At 46.0% G+C, this 13,651-nt stretch overlaps 4 protein-coding genes across 4 annotated transcripts; all 4 read left to right on the top strand.

Annotated features, from left to right (window-relative positions):
- The first annotated feature begins 332 nt into the window (after positions 1-332).
- BJ212DRAFT_1376081 (cytochrome P450) lies at positions 333-3,312 on the top strand. The gene is made up of 17 exons (XM_041336478.1): positions 333-812; positions 863-933; positions 989-1,018; positions 1,068-1,104; positions 1,167-1,226; positions 1,281-1,293; positions 1,349-1,484; positions 1,535-1,940; positions 1,999-2,054; positions 2,109-2,265; positions 2,317-2,341; positions 2,409-2,423; positions 2,474-2,545; positions 2,598-2,653; positions 2,719-2,834; positions 2,887-3,057; positions 3,106-3,312. The coding sequence occupies exons 1-17, from the start codon at positions 497-499 to the stop codon at positions 3,160-3,162; spliced, it is 1,794 nt and encodes a 597-aa protein (XP_041189941.1). The 5' UTR covers positions 333-496; the 3' UTR covers positions 3,163-3,312.
- A 2,685-nt stretch (positions 3,313-5,997) lies between these two features.
- On the top strand, positions 5,998-6,771 carry BJ212DRAFT_1302151 (uncharacterized protein; the record flags this gene model as incomplete). The annotated part of the gene is made up of 3 exons (XM_041333225.1): positions 5,998-6,075; positions 6,208-6,423; positions 6,478-6,771. 3 exons carry the CDS (start codon positions 5,998-6,000, stop codon positions 6,769-6,771), a joined length of 588 nt encoding a protein of 195 aa, XP_041189942.1.
- Positions 6,772-9,856: 3,085 nt separating this feature from the next.
- Positions 9,857-10,300, top strand: BJ212DRAFT_1483937 (uncharacterized protein; the record flags this gene model as incomplete). The annotated part of the gene is made up of 1 exon (XM_041340702.1): positions 9,857-10,300. One exon carries the CDS (start codon positions 9,857-9,859, stop codon positions 10,298-10,300), a length of 444 nt encoding a protein of 147 aa, XP_041189943.1.
- A 95-nt stretch (positions 10,301-10,395) lies between these two features.
- On the top strand, positions 10,396-13,624 carry BJ212DRAFT_565644 (uncharacterized protein). The gene is made up of 12 exons (XM_041343530.1): positions 10,396-10,840; positions 10,903-11,039; positions 11,093-11,290; positions 11,343-11,419; positions 11,470-11,549; positions 11,599-11,780; positions 11,826-11,914; positions 11,967-12,067; positions 12,124-12,836; positions 12,893-13,086; positions 13,136-13,341; positions 13,392-13,624. Exons 1-12 carry the CDS (start codon positions 10,651-10,653, stop codon positions 13,571-13,573), a joined length of 2,349 nt encoding a protein of 782 aa, XP_041189944.1. The 5' UTR covers positions 10,396-10,650; the 3' UTR covers positions 13,574-13,624.
- Positions 13,625-13,651: the final 27 nt, after the last annotated feature.

A 13,651-nucleotide genomic window follows, 5' to 3' on the forward strand; every position in this document is an offset into this window, starting at 1 on the left:
CAGCAGCTAAGAGACCCTACAAGACTTTCATCCATACTGCGCCGCAGTGTTTTCGGGGATCGGCGATCAATGAGGTAAGCTGCAACTTCGGCGGTTTCATATCCGGATTATCGATTTTATGTATGTACCTGATGCGAACGGACGCTAACATGCTACTTGTCTGCCTGACTCTGCCTGACTACATGTCTATCACTACTTGCACATAAACTCGCTGCCTCTCTCTATAAATTATTTATTGTACCGTACATCAAGTAATATTATTTCAAATATCGCGGAGTTTGAAACGAAGTGATCGTGCCGGCGGATGACGTTCTGATATTCTTCGGAGCGGAATTTGTAATCCCCTCACACATGTATACTTGGCGGTGGGTGTGATAATGAGGCCAATTCATTTTTTCTTGCACCGGAACCACATACAAAAACAGTACATGTGATTCTGTCAGCTCCGACTATAAAGTTGGCTACACCTTTCAGACCAAACGCACATCGTATAACAATGGAATTTCCACCTGGGATCGTCTATCTCATCACCTGCTTACCACAGTTGCTATTCCCACCTGCGATAGTTTATGGTCTAAGCCGCATCTGCGACTTTGCATTTGGCATATCCCTGCCAGGATGGTCACAGATTCCCGCATATGTGTTATCTTTTCCTGCTCTCTTCACTTGCAGCGTGCTCGCAGCAAATTATCGTGATAGGCGCCAGGCTGCCATGCGTGGTGCTGTTCTCCCATCCAAGTTTCCAAGTAGATGGCCTGGCAGTCTGGATCTCCTCGCAGCTATGGTACAAAATTTCAAGATTGGATACATGGGTATGCTACTAAACAACTTCACTTTCCCCTATCGATACTTACGATCGTAGGGGAATTAATGGAAGAGAAGTGTGACACTCTTGGGCATACCTTCAACATGCGAGTCCTCTTTGAAAACAGGGCATGTACACTCTTTCACACCTTGAGTTTCATTGTTGATCTGCCGCTATCAACAGATCTTCACCGCCGAACCAGAATACATAAAGGTAAGCAGCTCATCGGAGTATTATGATCCTAGGCATTCATGCGTAACAGGCAATTCTAGTATCACAGTTCACATCATTTGCAAAAGGTCGGCGATTTCATGTGCGGAGTATTGTCCCGATTTGATGCAATGACGTTTTCAACCAACAGGGCCTATGTTTGCGGACCAAGTCAACTCCCTCCTTGGCACCGGAGTGTTCAATTCCGATGGTGAGTGTGTTTCCTGTATTCCATCGTGACAATATAGTTTACTGTCTATTCCAGGGGATGTCTGGAAGTACGTCTTATCTATTTCCGTTCATTGTTCGACAGGCTTAATCTAGTGACTACAGATTCCACCGCTCGATGACACGCCCGTTCTTCAACAAAGACCGGATTAGTCATTTTGATATATTTGATAAGCATGCGGAAGACGCGATTAGCCAGCTAAAGATCAGACTCAGAGATGGCTACCCCGTGGATTTCCAGGTAAACTTATGATGATTTTTCTATGCTTATTCTCACTGACGTTGCTTTAGGACATGGTCTCTCGTTTCACCTTAGATTCTGCGACGGAGTTCCTTTTCGGAAAAAACGTCTGTTCTCTCTCCGCCGGCCTGATCTACCCACCATCATCACCCCGTTCCAAAGACGTCGTGTCTGAGAACCACCCAGCCAACAAGTTTGCACATGCATTTAGTGATGCCCAGATTGCTTCCGCCTATCGCGGCCGGTTTGGCTCAGCGTGGCCCCTGTCTGAGTTCTGGACTGATCGCGTTAAGAAGCACATGGGCACTTGTTACAAGTTCATCGACCCTATCCTCAAGGAGGCGTTAGAAAAGAACAAAATGCTCAAGGAAAATATTGACGAGAAGGCCGACGCAAAGGATAGGGACGTCAAAGAAGGCGAAACGCTGCTTGATCACTTGGTAAATTACACAGAAGGTATGCAGCGCAAGCATTGACGTGTCATTCCAAATGACATCAATTTGTTTCCTTCTAGACCCCATCGTCATCAGGGACGAAATTCTTAACATCATGATTGCTGGACGTGATACTGTATACACCTCTCTCGGACGGTCATTCTCAGGATGCTTACACCTTTCTTTCCAGACTGCAGCTACCCTGACTTTCGTCGTCTATATGCTCACACAGCATCCCGATGTTCTCCGCCGTCTTCGTGAGGAGATCCTTAGCAAAGTGGGTAGCTCAAGGAGACCAACCTACGATGATATGCGCAATATGAAATATTTGAGAGCAGTCATCAACGGTAAGTCCTACTCAAAAGCTACTTTCTCTTGAGGTGACACGGGAATTTCAGAAACGCTTCGACTCTTCCCGCCTGTGTGAGTATCGGGTTCACTCCCTTCAAATTTGTTATACTTGCTCATCGAATTTCTCTAATTTTATCAGGCCGTTCAATGTCAGGTAAATACTGCTCTGCCCATGCGTCCGTCTCTGTGCTTATTATGGATTAGGACTAGTACAGAACCGACGGTCTGGCCGGGAATTAATGGGGGGAAACCGCTCTACATCCCTGCAAATACTAGGTGATTATATCAAGAAATGGGTTGGTTTTGCCACTGACGTTGGATACCTCAGGACACCTTACTCTGTATTCCTGATGCACCGACGAACAGACTTATGGGGACCGGATGGTGAGCAGGATAATCGATTGACTGCTTCGTTGGAACGAATATTTGCTCACATTTTTCTCCACCAGCTGAAGAATTCGACCCAGATCGGTTCCTTGACGACCGCCTCCGGAAATACTGTACCTCTAACCCATTCATCTTCGTGCCTTTCAATGCAGGCCCCAGGATTTGTCTTGGGCAACAGGTCTGCCGACTACTCTCTCAAAGTATTCATGCTGACATCTGTATTTATCCAGTTCGCCTACAACGAGGTTTCCTTTTTCCTCGTCCGACTTCTCCAGCAGTTCTCTTCGGTCTCCTTGGCCACCGATGTCCAGACTCTTCCGCCTGCGGAGTGGGCGAAGTGTTCTGGCCGCAAGGCCATCGAAAAGGTCGTCATCAAAAGCCACCTTACCATCTATGCACATGTAAGTCCTTAACTTTGATTCTTTGTCTGGTGGCTCACGCCATCATAGGACGGGGTATGGGTTAGGATGGAAGAGGCTAGCCCTGTTGAGGCCGAAGTTGTGTAAATATAAGGGACAGAGCATCACGACGATCGACTATTTATATTATGTGTACAGTATACTATCCTGTACGTCGACGCAGAGGAAATATGTACCTGCTGTATTCTGCATTTGTGTGGCCGTGAGGTTCACATAATATTTTGGGACTGGGGTGCGGGTCTGCATTTAATGCCAGTCATATGTTAGTACCCAACCCGTTTGTTTTCCTCCTTTCAATGCTGGTCCTAGGTCTGCATGAGTGTGCGATGCCCTGTTACCACTCCGCCACCATTCGGCTTACCAGCAGTGTAACGTAAGAACGTCAACGGAAACCTTGTCGGCTCTGATAATTGGTCCTATAGCACCAGAGCATTAAGAATATCTTCTAAGTACACTAGACTAGTTCTTCGATAAACGATAAATGATCTCAATTGCATGCAGGTAAACGTATTATTATAAACCTTGTATTGTTTTATGTAACTTTTCATCGCCCGAAAGTTTCCCAAAAGCGGTAATTCCTGAGCACTACCATCAGGGAAGTGACGTGAAAATGGTAAAGTTTTGTCAAGCTTTACCTGATTTACGTAAAATTTGTATAATATCTATCAAAATGATAGTTCACTAGAAAATGCTTTATATACCTGGAGTAAGTTGGATGAAAACTGCCAAAAGCACAATCATGATAGTCTACCTGCAATTACTTGCCACTTCTCACCAAACTAGCAAATGTTGCCAACACTTGGCAGCCATGACAAAGTTTGATAATGTTGGGTGGCTTCAAACAAAAACTAATTTTTTGACCTTTGTGCACACATTTTATTCCAAAAAAAAAACATTTTGTAATTAAACAAACAAGATGTAAGTACATATATACATATATAACATGACAAAAGACAGAAAACAAGTATAAGAGGGAGGAGGGTCCACAAAGGAGGGCCCATGGAGGGTCTAGGAAGGAGGGTCCGCAAAGGAGGAACCAAGGAGGGGAGATCACCAGGGAGGAGGGACCACGAGGGAGGAGGGACCAAGGAGGAGGGACCATAAGGGAGGGACCAAGAGGGAAGGCCAAAGAGAGTGAGAGTTCAAGATTCAGAGAGTAATTTAGTGGTGGTGGTAGCATTGAGAGAATCAGAACTAGTAAGAAGACTGTAACATTGAACTTTGAAAAAAAATTCAGACTTACATAAGCATCCTACAGGGCTGAGCCTCTTGATCCCAAGTGGTCACTGGTGACCATAGGTGACCATGCAGTTGAGAAATGCTGGTACACTTGCCTATTTTCATCAGAATTATACATTTTTTGCCATATCTTATCCTTCACTGCCAGTTTGCTTATCTTATATATTATTTTGTCTACTTTTGTTATTACATATAATTGCGTGAATTTTTGATCTGATCTTACCAACTACAACTACGAAAACCGTCGCCTTGGCAATTTCCTGATGACACATGTCCTAATTCATGTAAATTGGTAGATCAGCCTCCCAAGTTACAGCCAGCCTAAGCCTCACCCAGCTCCTCCCTGTGTAGTGGGATTGCATATGTGATTCATAGCTAGAACACTCAATAGACATATATTACTGTATACCATAGCATACTAGTACTGAAGAGTCTGTTTGATGTGGTAGACCTTACTGTAGAGCTACAACACTAGGTTTGTCACAGGTCACAGCCCTTGACAAATTGAATCTATTTGGTGTGACTATCACATGAATTTTGGCAGGACGAAGCTAATTTGTGACATTCAGAAAAAAACATAGGAAAAACATAGGTTGTGCACTAATGGGACCAAAAATCATTATACATCGAATTTGTGATGCATCTTGAAGCAAGTTGTCACAATCACAAAGCAGCGGCATGTCATATGGTTGCAAGCGGTGAAGCATCCATGGGCGAATCTATTTGGGTGTGGTCACAGGTCACATGGACATTCGAACCAGTGACACTGAGTATGACATAATCACATGCTGCACATGACAAACCTAGTGTCATAGCTCTACAGTATCTGATAAGTATGGTGACCAGTGTTCTGCCAGTCAGTGACTGCAGTGTTCATTCACTGAACGCAAAGTGTGGGAAAGTTGATGAATGTCAGCAATGTTCACTTGATTGTGAATGTGTCAGGTGCCATGAGTCCTTTGTATCTTCTATATTTAGAAATTGACTGATGCTTTTCAATTCATATCTCAACGGTATAGATGATAGTATTGAGTGCACAAGTGATGACATCTAGCTACATATGTATGAAAAAATGTCACTCTCACACAACCTCGCCTTCTTCACTGCATCTGGTAGCATCAGCTCGCTTCAATCAAGTCACACAACCCATAGCTGCAGAGCATGCTACACTGTCCATACCTCAATTATATGAAGATCCCCCTCAGATCGCAGGACCATCATCAGCTGCACATTCAATATATCCTCTGTCTTCTGCTCTACCAGCTCTCGGTCTCTTCATTCTGAGTCTTTCGGTGCCATCTCCACATGCTAATGGCTCTTTGGACTTGTTATCTTTACCAAGCCTACTGGCATTTGATTCTCGTGCACCCAGTCCCGCAATTTCTGACATCATGCTCCCTTTGCTTCCCTCGAAGCGCCAGTGCCTGACCAATTCAGGTTCATATCACTCTGTTTCACAGCCTGTCACTACTGGGTCTGTCTTGTCACCGCTTGTTGGAGCTCATTGGCCAACCAGCCAGACTTGGACTGATGCTGACCAGGCAGATTGGGAAACAGGGTTAGCGCAGGTAACTGCGAGTGCAGGATTACCACTATGATGGGTTGAGAATCCAGAGTGGTTGAAACTTTGTGATAGATTTATTCCTTGAGCAAAAGCACCATCAGCAAAGGTTCTCACAAAACATGTCATGCCTCAAGTTCTCCACAGTATCAAAGCCACTGCAAAAGAAGAATGTCATGGTGCAGTCGGAACTCTGCAATGTGATGGCTGGACTGGCGAGAATAGCCATCATTTGATTGGTTTCATGATGACTGTAAAATGAAAGGTAAGCACTGTGGATGTTTTATGAGCTTTTCTGTCTCATGGCTGAACCAACTGCTTTGTCTTACTAGTTACATGCTGTCCATGTTCATGATGCATCTGGTGACTTGCGCAATGCCGAAGAACTCCTCAAACAGATTATCGAATCAATAAATCAAGTCAAGAGCAAGTGGGGAGTCATTATTATTGCATGCACTACTGATGCATCTGGAGAGTCTCGTAAGGCTCAGCGACTCCTTCACACCAAATTTCCGCACTTGGTAACACCTGACTGCCTAGCTCACCAGGTAGGTTGTCAATGCGAGAATAGTATGTGAGCTAGCTTCATCTACTATTCACAGTTTAACCTTATTGTGGGGGATCTCTTCAAAGCCAAGGATGACTATGGGCAGTATGGTGACCTCGCACAAGAGCTAATTACATGGCTTTGTAGCAAAACCTATGTTCTCACACTCCTTCATGAATTGCAAATGTCAACCATGGGAAAGACATTGACCATCATTCATGCTGTTCTCACTCAATGGTTATCACATTATTTAGCATACCAACAACTTTTGGATGTTCGGCCATCACTAGAGCTATTGATAACAAAGCACGAAGCAGAGATACGATCTACAGGTGATGCTTGTTCATGAGTGAAGACCTCAGCTGCCATTATGACAATAAAAAATCCAACATTCTGGCATGCAATGGCTCGGTAGGAACATTCTTGTTGTGACATAACATAATTTTGACTGACATTGCACTACCATTTAGATGGAAAAATCTTTTGGAACCAATTGCGCTAATGACAAATATTCACCAAGCTGCCCACTTGAAACCTGAACATATTCCAATCTCATTTGGGTTTCTTTACTACCGTTATTTGAAAGTCAGTGACGAATCTGATCATGTGTGTTAAGAACCATGCTCAAGGGAGAGAGAGACTGACTCAGAGGGGCTTGGCCTCAGCTCATACACTGTGCCCCTTACCCAAGTATGTGCCCTTCATTTCAGAGGAAGTCCGATGATGGTCTGACGAAGTCCAGAGGACTTCTGGAGGCTGGCTACTCTGGTGGTGTTACAATCACGCCTACCCCTATCTCATTTTCTTTCTTCTCTTGTGTATTATGTCATGACCGCGCCCCATTGCGCCATCACTAGACCAAGTCTCTTGCCATATCTGTATTACATCACGATCACCACCACCATCGCTAGGTGACTCACCCTTATCTTTGACTCATCCTTATCTCTGACTCATCTTGATGACATATACGTACCTGCCCTAAAGTAGCTACATCTATATAAGCTTGGCCATGTACTTAGCAGATCTTCACTTTAATCTACTAGGTTCTCACCTGAAACATCCTTCGCTTAGGACCCCCAATCCTAAGTCATCTGATACCGATATTCAAGCCAGAGACACTCTCTCTGACTTGTCTTAAGAAGCCTTACATTTGTGAGGTCTTGACTCAATCACAGACATTACTCTTATCAAGTATCTGTCATTGTGTCTATCCTAGTTCGCCGTAACAGGTGGAGAGTGCGGGAGGACTTCTGGAGGAGCGCAGGAAACGTCCAGAAGAGCACAGGAGAGTTCCCGCTACAAGGTAATACTTCTACAGGAAAACAGGATGGAAGGATAGGAGGTCCGGAGGACAGGAGGACAGGATGTCCAGAGGTCCAGAGTATGGAGGACGGAACGTCCAAAGGTACGGAGGGCGGAACGTCCAAAGGTACGGAGGGCGGAACGTCCAAAGGTACGGAGGGCGGAACGTCCAAAGGTACGGAGGGCGGAACGTCCAAAGGTACGGAGGGCGGAACGTCCAAAGGTACGGAGGGCGGAACGTCCAAAGGTACGGAGGGCGGAACGTCCAAAGGTACGGAGGGCGGAACGTCCAAAGGTACGGAGGGCGGAACGTCCAAAGGTACGGAGGGCGGAACGTCCAAAGGTACGGAGGGCGGAACGTCCAAAGGTACGGAGGGCGGAACGTCCAAAGGTACGGAGGGCGGAACGTCCAAAGGTACGGAGGGCGGAACGTCCAAAGGTACGGAGGGCGGAACGTCCAAAGGTACGGAGGGCGGAACGTCCAAAGGTACGGAGGGCGGAACGTCCAAAGGTACGGAGGGCGGAACGTCCAAAGGTACGGAGGGCGGAACGTCCAAAGGTACGGAGGGCGGAACGTCCAAAGGTACGGAGGGCGGAACGTCCAAGGTACGGAGGGCGGAACGTCCAAAGGTACGGAGGGCGGAACGTCCAAAGGACAGGATGCCCAGAGGTATGAGGGACAGGAGGTCTGGAGGTACAGAAGACAGGAGGTCCAGAGGTCTGGAAGGAATAGGGGCTACATCGGACGAAGTCTGATGTAGAAGCAAACGGAGGTAGACTACCCTAAGGTAGAGTCGGAGGGACAGGAAGTGGACCTAAGTCTGGAAAGAGGGTAAGTGCCAGAAAGGCAAGACTCTAGCCTAGGGAAGCAATCCCTAGACTTGGGACAGAGGCATAGGGGACAAATCTGAAGGTCCAGAATTCTGGCCTAGGGAATCCATCCCTAGGCCTTATGGAAAAGGACAAACTCAGATGGACTGAAGTCCAGAAGAAGACTGGGCAAGTCTAAGGTGATAGAGCAGGAACTAAGATGATATTCAGACTGAGGACTCTACTGTAGTTGTACAGGGGTTATATACTAGAGGCTATCCAAGAGGATCAGTAAGCAAAGGAGTAAGGCTATGTACGAGCATGCGGAAACACATTGGTAAGTAAGACGGAACATAAGTAAATGAACTCGGAGATGAAACTAGTACGAGGATCAATCAGCAAGACAGAAACAGAGATAACCGAGAACCAGAAAGGTGGAGATGCCTAAATGGGGATAGGTGCAGGATCTCAGACAGAGGGTGGGAATAGGTCTGGAGATAGTACAGTTAATATCTGGAGGTCCGGAGATCTGGGGATCCAGAAGGCAGGGCAGAAACAGGACTGAGATATGTGAGGTGGTGGATGTAGTCCAGAATCTGAGAGGAGGTAAAGTCCAGATGTCTTGCTGGACAGAATGTGCATAGGGTGGACAGGATAGGGGATCCAGGAATGAGTTGGATATGGGGTCCGGAAACAGGTCCGGAAAGCGTGGGAATATGATAGGATCTATGTCTGGCATATGGGATATGACAATGTGGCTCAAAATGCGGTCCTAGAGAGTGCCAAGCATCACTGGGCTCAAATTGATCAAGAGGTCTTCATTGCCACCATTATTGTTGACCCACTCTACAAAGACAAACCATTCAAAAATATTCCCCTGACAACACATGCCGGGCTGATGTCCCTTTTCAGTCACCTCTGGACGCGTTTTTACGGTGGTGTGCCACCACTCGAACTTTTTACAGATCTCGATAATTATTTGAAAAGTTCACCCAAGTTCCAGCCACTCAATATATATACACAGATTTTAGTATCTCACGCAAAGGATCAGGTAATATATTTACTAGACTCAGAGCTGTATTCCTCAATATCTAACCTATTTCTACCCATAGGGCACACCAGTTGATCCTCTCGATATTTGGGATGGATTTTCACACAGCAGCTCCAAAATCAAGCCCCTCCAGAAAATTGCTCAGTGAATTCTTTCGATCTGTCCAAATTCCGCTTCATGCGAGTGTCTTTTCAGTATCTTTGGCGCAATCCTCACAAAATGGTGAAATCAGCTTTCCACTCAGAGTCTTATGCTACTCACAGAGCTAAAGATGTACCTCCATGAGGAACATGTTCGCGCAGGCTCTGTCAAGAAGCGTCTCAAATGGCACTACTGCCAGAATACCACTGAGGCTAACCCTACAGAGGGTGACACAGATGCCTTTGGTGATGATTCCCAGCAGATGAGCAATGAAGTTTGTGAGCACAGAGGGATACAGCAAATTGCTGCACACTTGATTCAAGCTGTTGAGGATGAAGAGACATTCACCATCTCTGAGATTACAGAGGCAGCTACCAATCCATCAGACTTCCAGCGAATTCCTATCAAGGATCTCTTTGATTTTTCTCGTGCTCAAGATTGGCTAGGATCCTTCTACCAAACAGCCATACGAGGCTTAGATGCAGAGGTTGAGTTATATGAGCTGTTGGATTTGGATGCCAATGGTATTGATGACCCAGAATTTCCGCAGGCAGATGAGATTTTGGACGAGTAAAATGACTGACGAGTTTCTTGGTTATGCGGGCCTTAGCCAATCAGATACGATTATATAGTATTTTCTCTCGGACTCCTGGTACCATAGCTGTTCACGTTTACCTGTCGACATAGTGACGTTCACCGGTGAACATTCACTGACTTTTGTGAACGTTCGGCGACTGGATGAACACTGATGGTGACCATCAGGCTCGTAGCAACATCTCGTCACCTTCGGGATCCGATCAATAATTGAACTTTCATGTAAATTGGGCCAAGCCAACGTTGAACTAACATTAATATGTAAATCTTTCAGTTTCGCTTTACACTGCTCTACAGACCCCAGAGTCTACAGTGCAAGTTAAGCACGTCATGGGTGTGGTTCGTGGTATCAGCAGGCCTATCCTTGTCAACGACTGGACGTCTTCAATAGGCAGCGATGATGATATGGTTGATGGCTATGACTCCCCTTTAACGGACCTGGAAGACAGTAGCGAGTATAGCAGCCCGGAGGAGACGTTCAGTGAATCAAGCGGTAGTGAATATGGCGGAGAGACATATAGTAATTACTATTTTCATTTCTCCAAGCGTAATTCAGTACTCAAGGCTAACTTTGGCGTTCAGAGAAACAACCCGCACAAAAACGCCCCAGGACAGCTAAAGCGCTCGATACTGGTATGGCACCAGCACCAAAAGGTCCTGGCAGAAGAAAGAAAACGCTTAGTCTCATTGTCATTATGCCGATTGACATTCTTCTCGAGGTTAGTTCATGACCATGGACCTTACGTGTTATTTGACCCGCACTCTCCACCAGATCTTTGGTCTTTTGGAACCGGCAGATCTTTTATATCTGTCACGCACAAGTAAAGCTTTTCGGAAGATTCTCTTATCTAACAGTGCAGTTTCGGTCTGGAAAGCTGCCCGCGTCAATCGTGACGATGTTCCTGACTGCATGCCTGGCATGTCTGAGGTCACATGGGCTAACCTGTTATTTGGTGGTTCTCAGTGTTATGTATGTATATCCTTCGTTCTCACCTGTTGCACTTTCATGACCACAATCTCAGGTGTGTGGCACCAAGGGAATTACGAGAATAGACTTTGGTATCAGGCGCAGAGTATGTACCTCGTGCCTCAAGAAGAAGTGAGCATTACTTTATGACTATGCTCTTATGTGCTCAATGATTTGTCAAGCTTGGTCTACAAGCCTAACTTTTCTTCGAAATTTCCTGACTTTGATCCAATTATCATGGATTTAATACCATTCACTAACAGTAGGTTCACTCTTGCTGTGAGCTGTTAGTATCTGATCATCTCGAGTAGCCGGTGGATGGGCTCATGGTCACGCCAGCACAAGCAAGTTTTTTTGGTCGGACGACGTACTGAAAATGGCAGCTCAGTTGGGGATGTACCAGAAGGATGTGCACATGTTCAAACCAGGCGCCAAGAAAAGGCTGGAAGACTTCAAGCAATCACGCAAGAGATATGTTGACTCTGTTGTTGATGTAAGATTTTTTCAAAAAGTTTTCTTAGATCTAACACCCTCGAAGCATGCTGCGGTGTGTAATGCTTGGGTCGATGAGGAACGCGAACGTCATCTATTGACGGTCACCGAGCTTCGCAGCCAAAATAAAGAGTTGTAAGTATATTCCATTGACTCGTCATCTCATCACGTCTTGATCCTCTCCCAGGATTAAAGCTAGATTAGTTCAACTCGGTCACGGTGCTAATGATGTGGCGCGCATGCTCTGTCATCGTGAATATGCCATGGACAAGGAACTTACCAATGCACGTCAGTGCCTCAATCATCATCGTAAAGAATTATCCTCTTACTGCGTCAGTTTCCAGGGTGGAAGCGCTTGCTCCCAAGAATCGAGCGTAATCTTTCTGAATTGAAGGAAGAGCAGCGTCTCGAGGATCAAAGAAGTGCATCGTTTGAACGGAAGAGACACCTGTTGGAAACGTATGACAACTACGTGCGGCAGTTGCGAACTCTCATACCTCCTTCCGAATCCTTCTTGAAGCTCTACGATGTCGCAGAATTTATCAACAGTCCGCCTGTGGAACGAGAAAGCGAGATTGGTGCTTGTCGTGCTTTTGTGGTCAAATTGCCCGAATTGTGTACCAGGTATATCCATCAAACAAAGCTCGCACTGACAAAACTCCTTGGCCCCTCTACTGGTGTATCGCAAGATACCCTAGCGCGACGAAATCAGGGTATCAACGTCCCTGACGAGACCTTACTGCAACTAGCCACTTCTATCTTCCAATGCATTTCATCGCGTCCCTTCCCCCTGATCACATGGGACAAAGTGCAGTATCACAGATGCCCTTCTAGCCTATTTTACGCGGGGTCGATGGGGATAGACGCTTGCACATTTTCTCTCTCTCAATCTGGGATTACTGCCGCCCGCTCTTTGTTAAGCTTAGTCGACCTTGACGCCAAAACTACGACTGCAACCACAATGGATCAACTCCAGTATCACTTTTTTTGCTCCAACTGTCCACCCAAGCTAGAGAACGGAGGATCCTACCGGATGGCGATGGACTGGCGTCGGAGTGTTCGTTCTTGTGTTTGTCTTTTGACAATGTATTCAATAATTATACTGCATTCTAGGTCATCCATTACGTTGAGGAATCACACTCGGAGCCTCGTTGGGAGCTCTTGAGTGCTGAGCAACTTAAAGTGATCCACGGCTCGCATCCTCCCGAATATCCCAGGGCTACTGATCCAGTGTGGTACTGTAACGGGTGCGATAGGCATAACGGAAAACCAGTTGACAAGGCTGCTGTCATTGATCATTTACGATGGTAACCATCACCTCTTCTGTTTCATCCACCTTACTAACACCTATGATAGGGATGGAATCGCCGCTCCGATCCAAGGAGTCGACTTTAAGTATGACATGGCCCCTGTCGAGCTACCGCCACAAGGAACGAAGTTCTTCATTACCCCCCTCAGCTGCCCAAAAAGCCGACAAAAGACTATCGTTGCAAACGCTGCAATAGCTCACCGAATTTCAGGAGTTTCATGTTGGAAAGTGTCAGGCAGCACATCAAACACAAGTAAAAAGATATTTCATCCGGTCGTGCCCTACTCATTGAATTTTCTTCAGGCACAAAGTCGACTCCCCACTTGAAGGGACAGACTTCTGTAAAATCAAGTAATGACATCTCGTCGCTCCGCAACCTCCATCTTTCGTTCCATATGCTCGTCAACACATTTTGGTCACGTACACTATTTGCATCACCAGTCCTAATTTCTACGTACTCCGGACTTTCGTCTACTGTCAAATGAATGAGAATCGTTGAATGCTGAAACGACAATCCATTAAGTACGTCGTATACGTAGATTACCGCCAGAGCATGCCCACCA

This window comes from Suillus subaureus (genome assembly GCF_016647635.1).
Source record: "Suillus subaureus strain MN1 chromosome Unknown BJ212scaffold_30, whole genome shotgun sequence".
NCBI lineage: Eukaryota > Fungi > Basidiomycota > Agaricomycetes > Boletales > Suillaceae > Suillus > Suillus subaureus.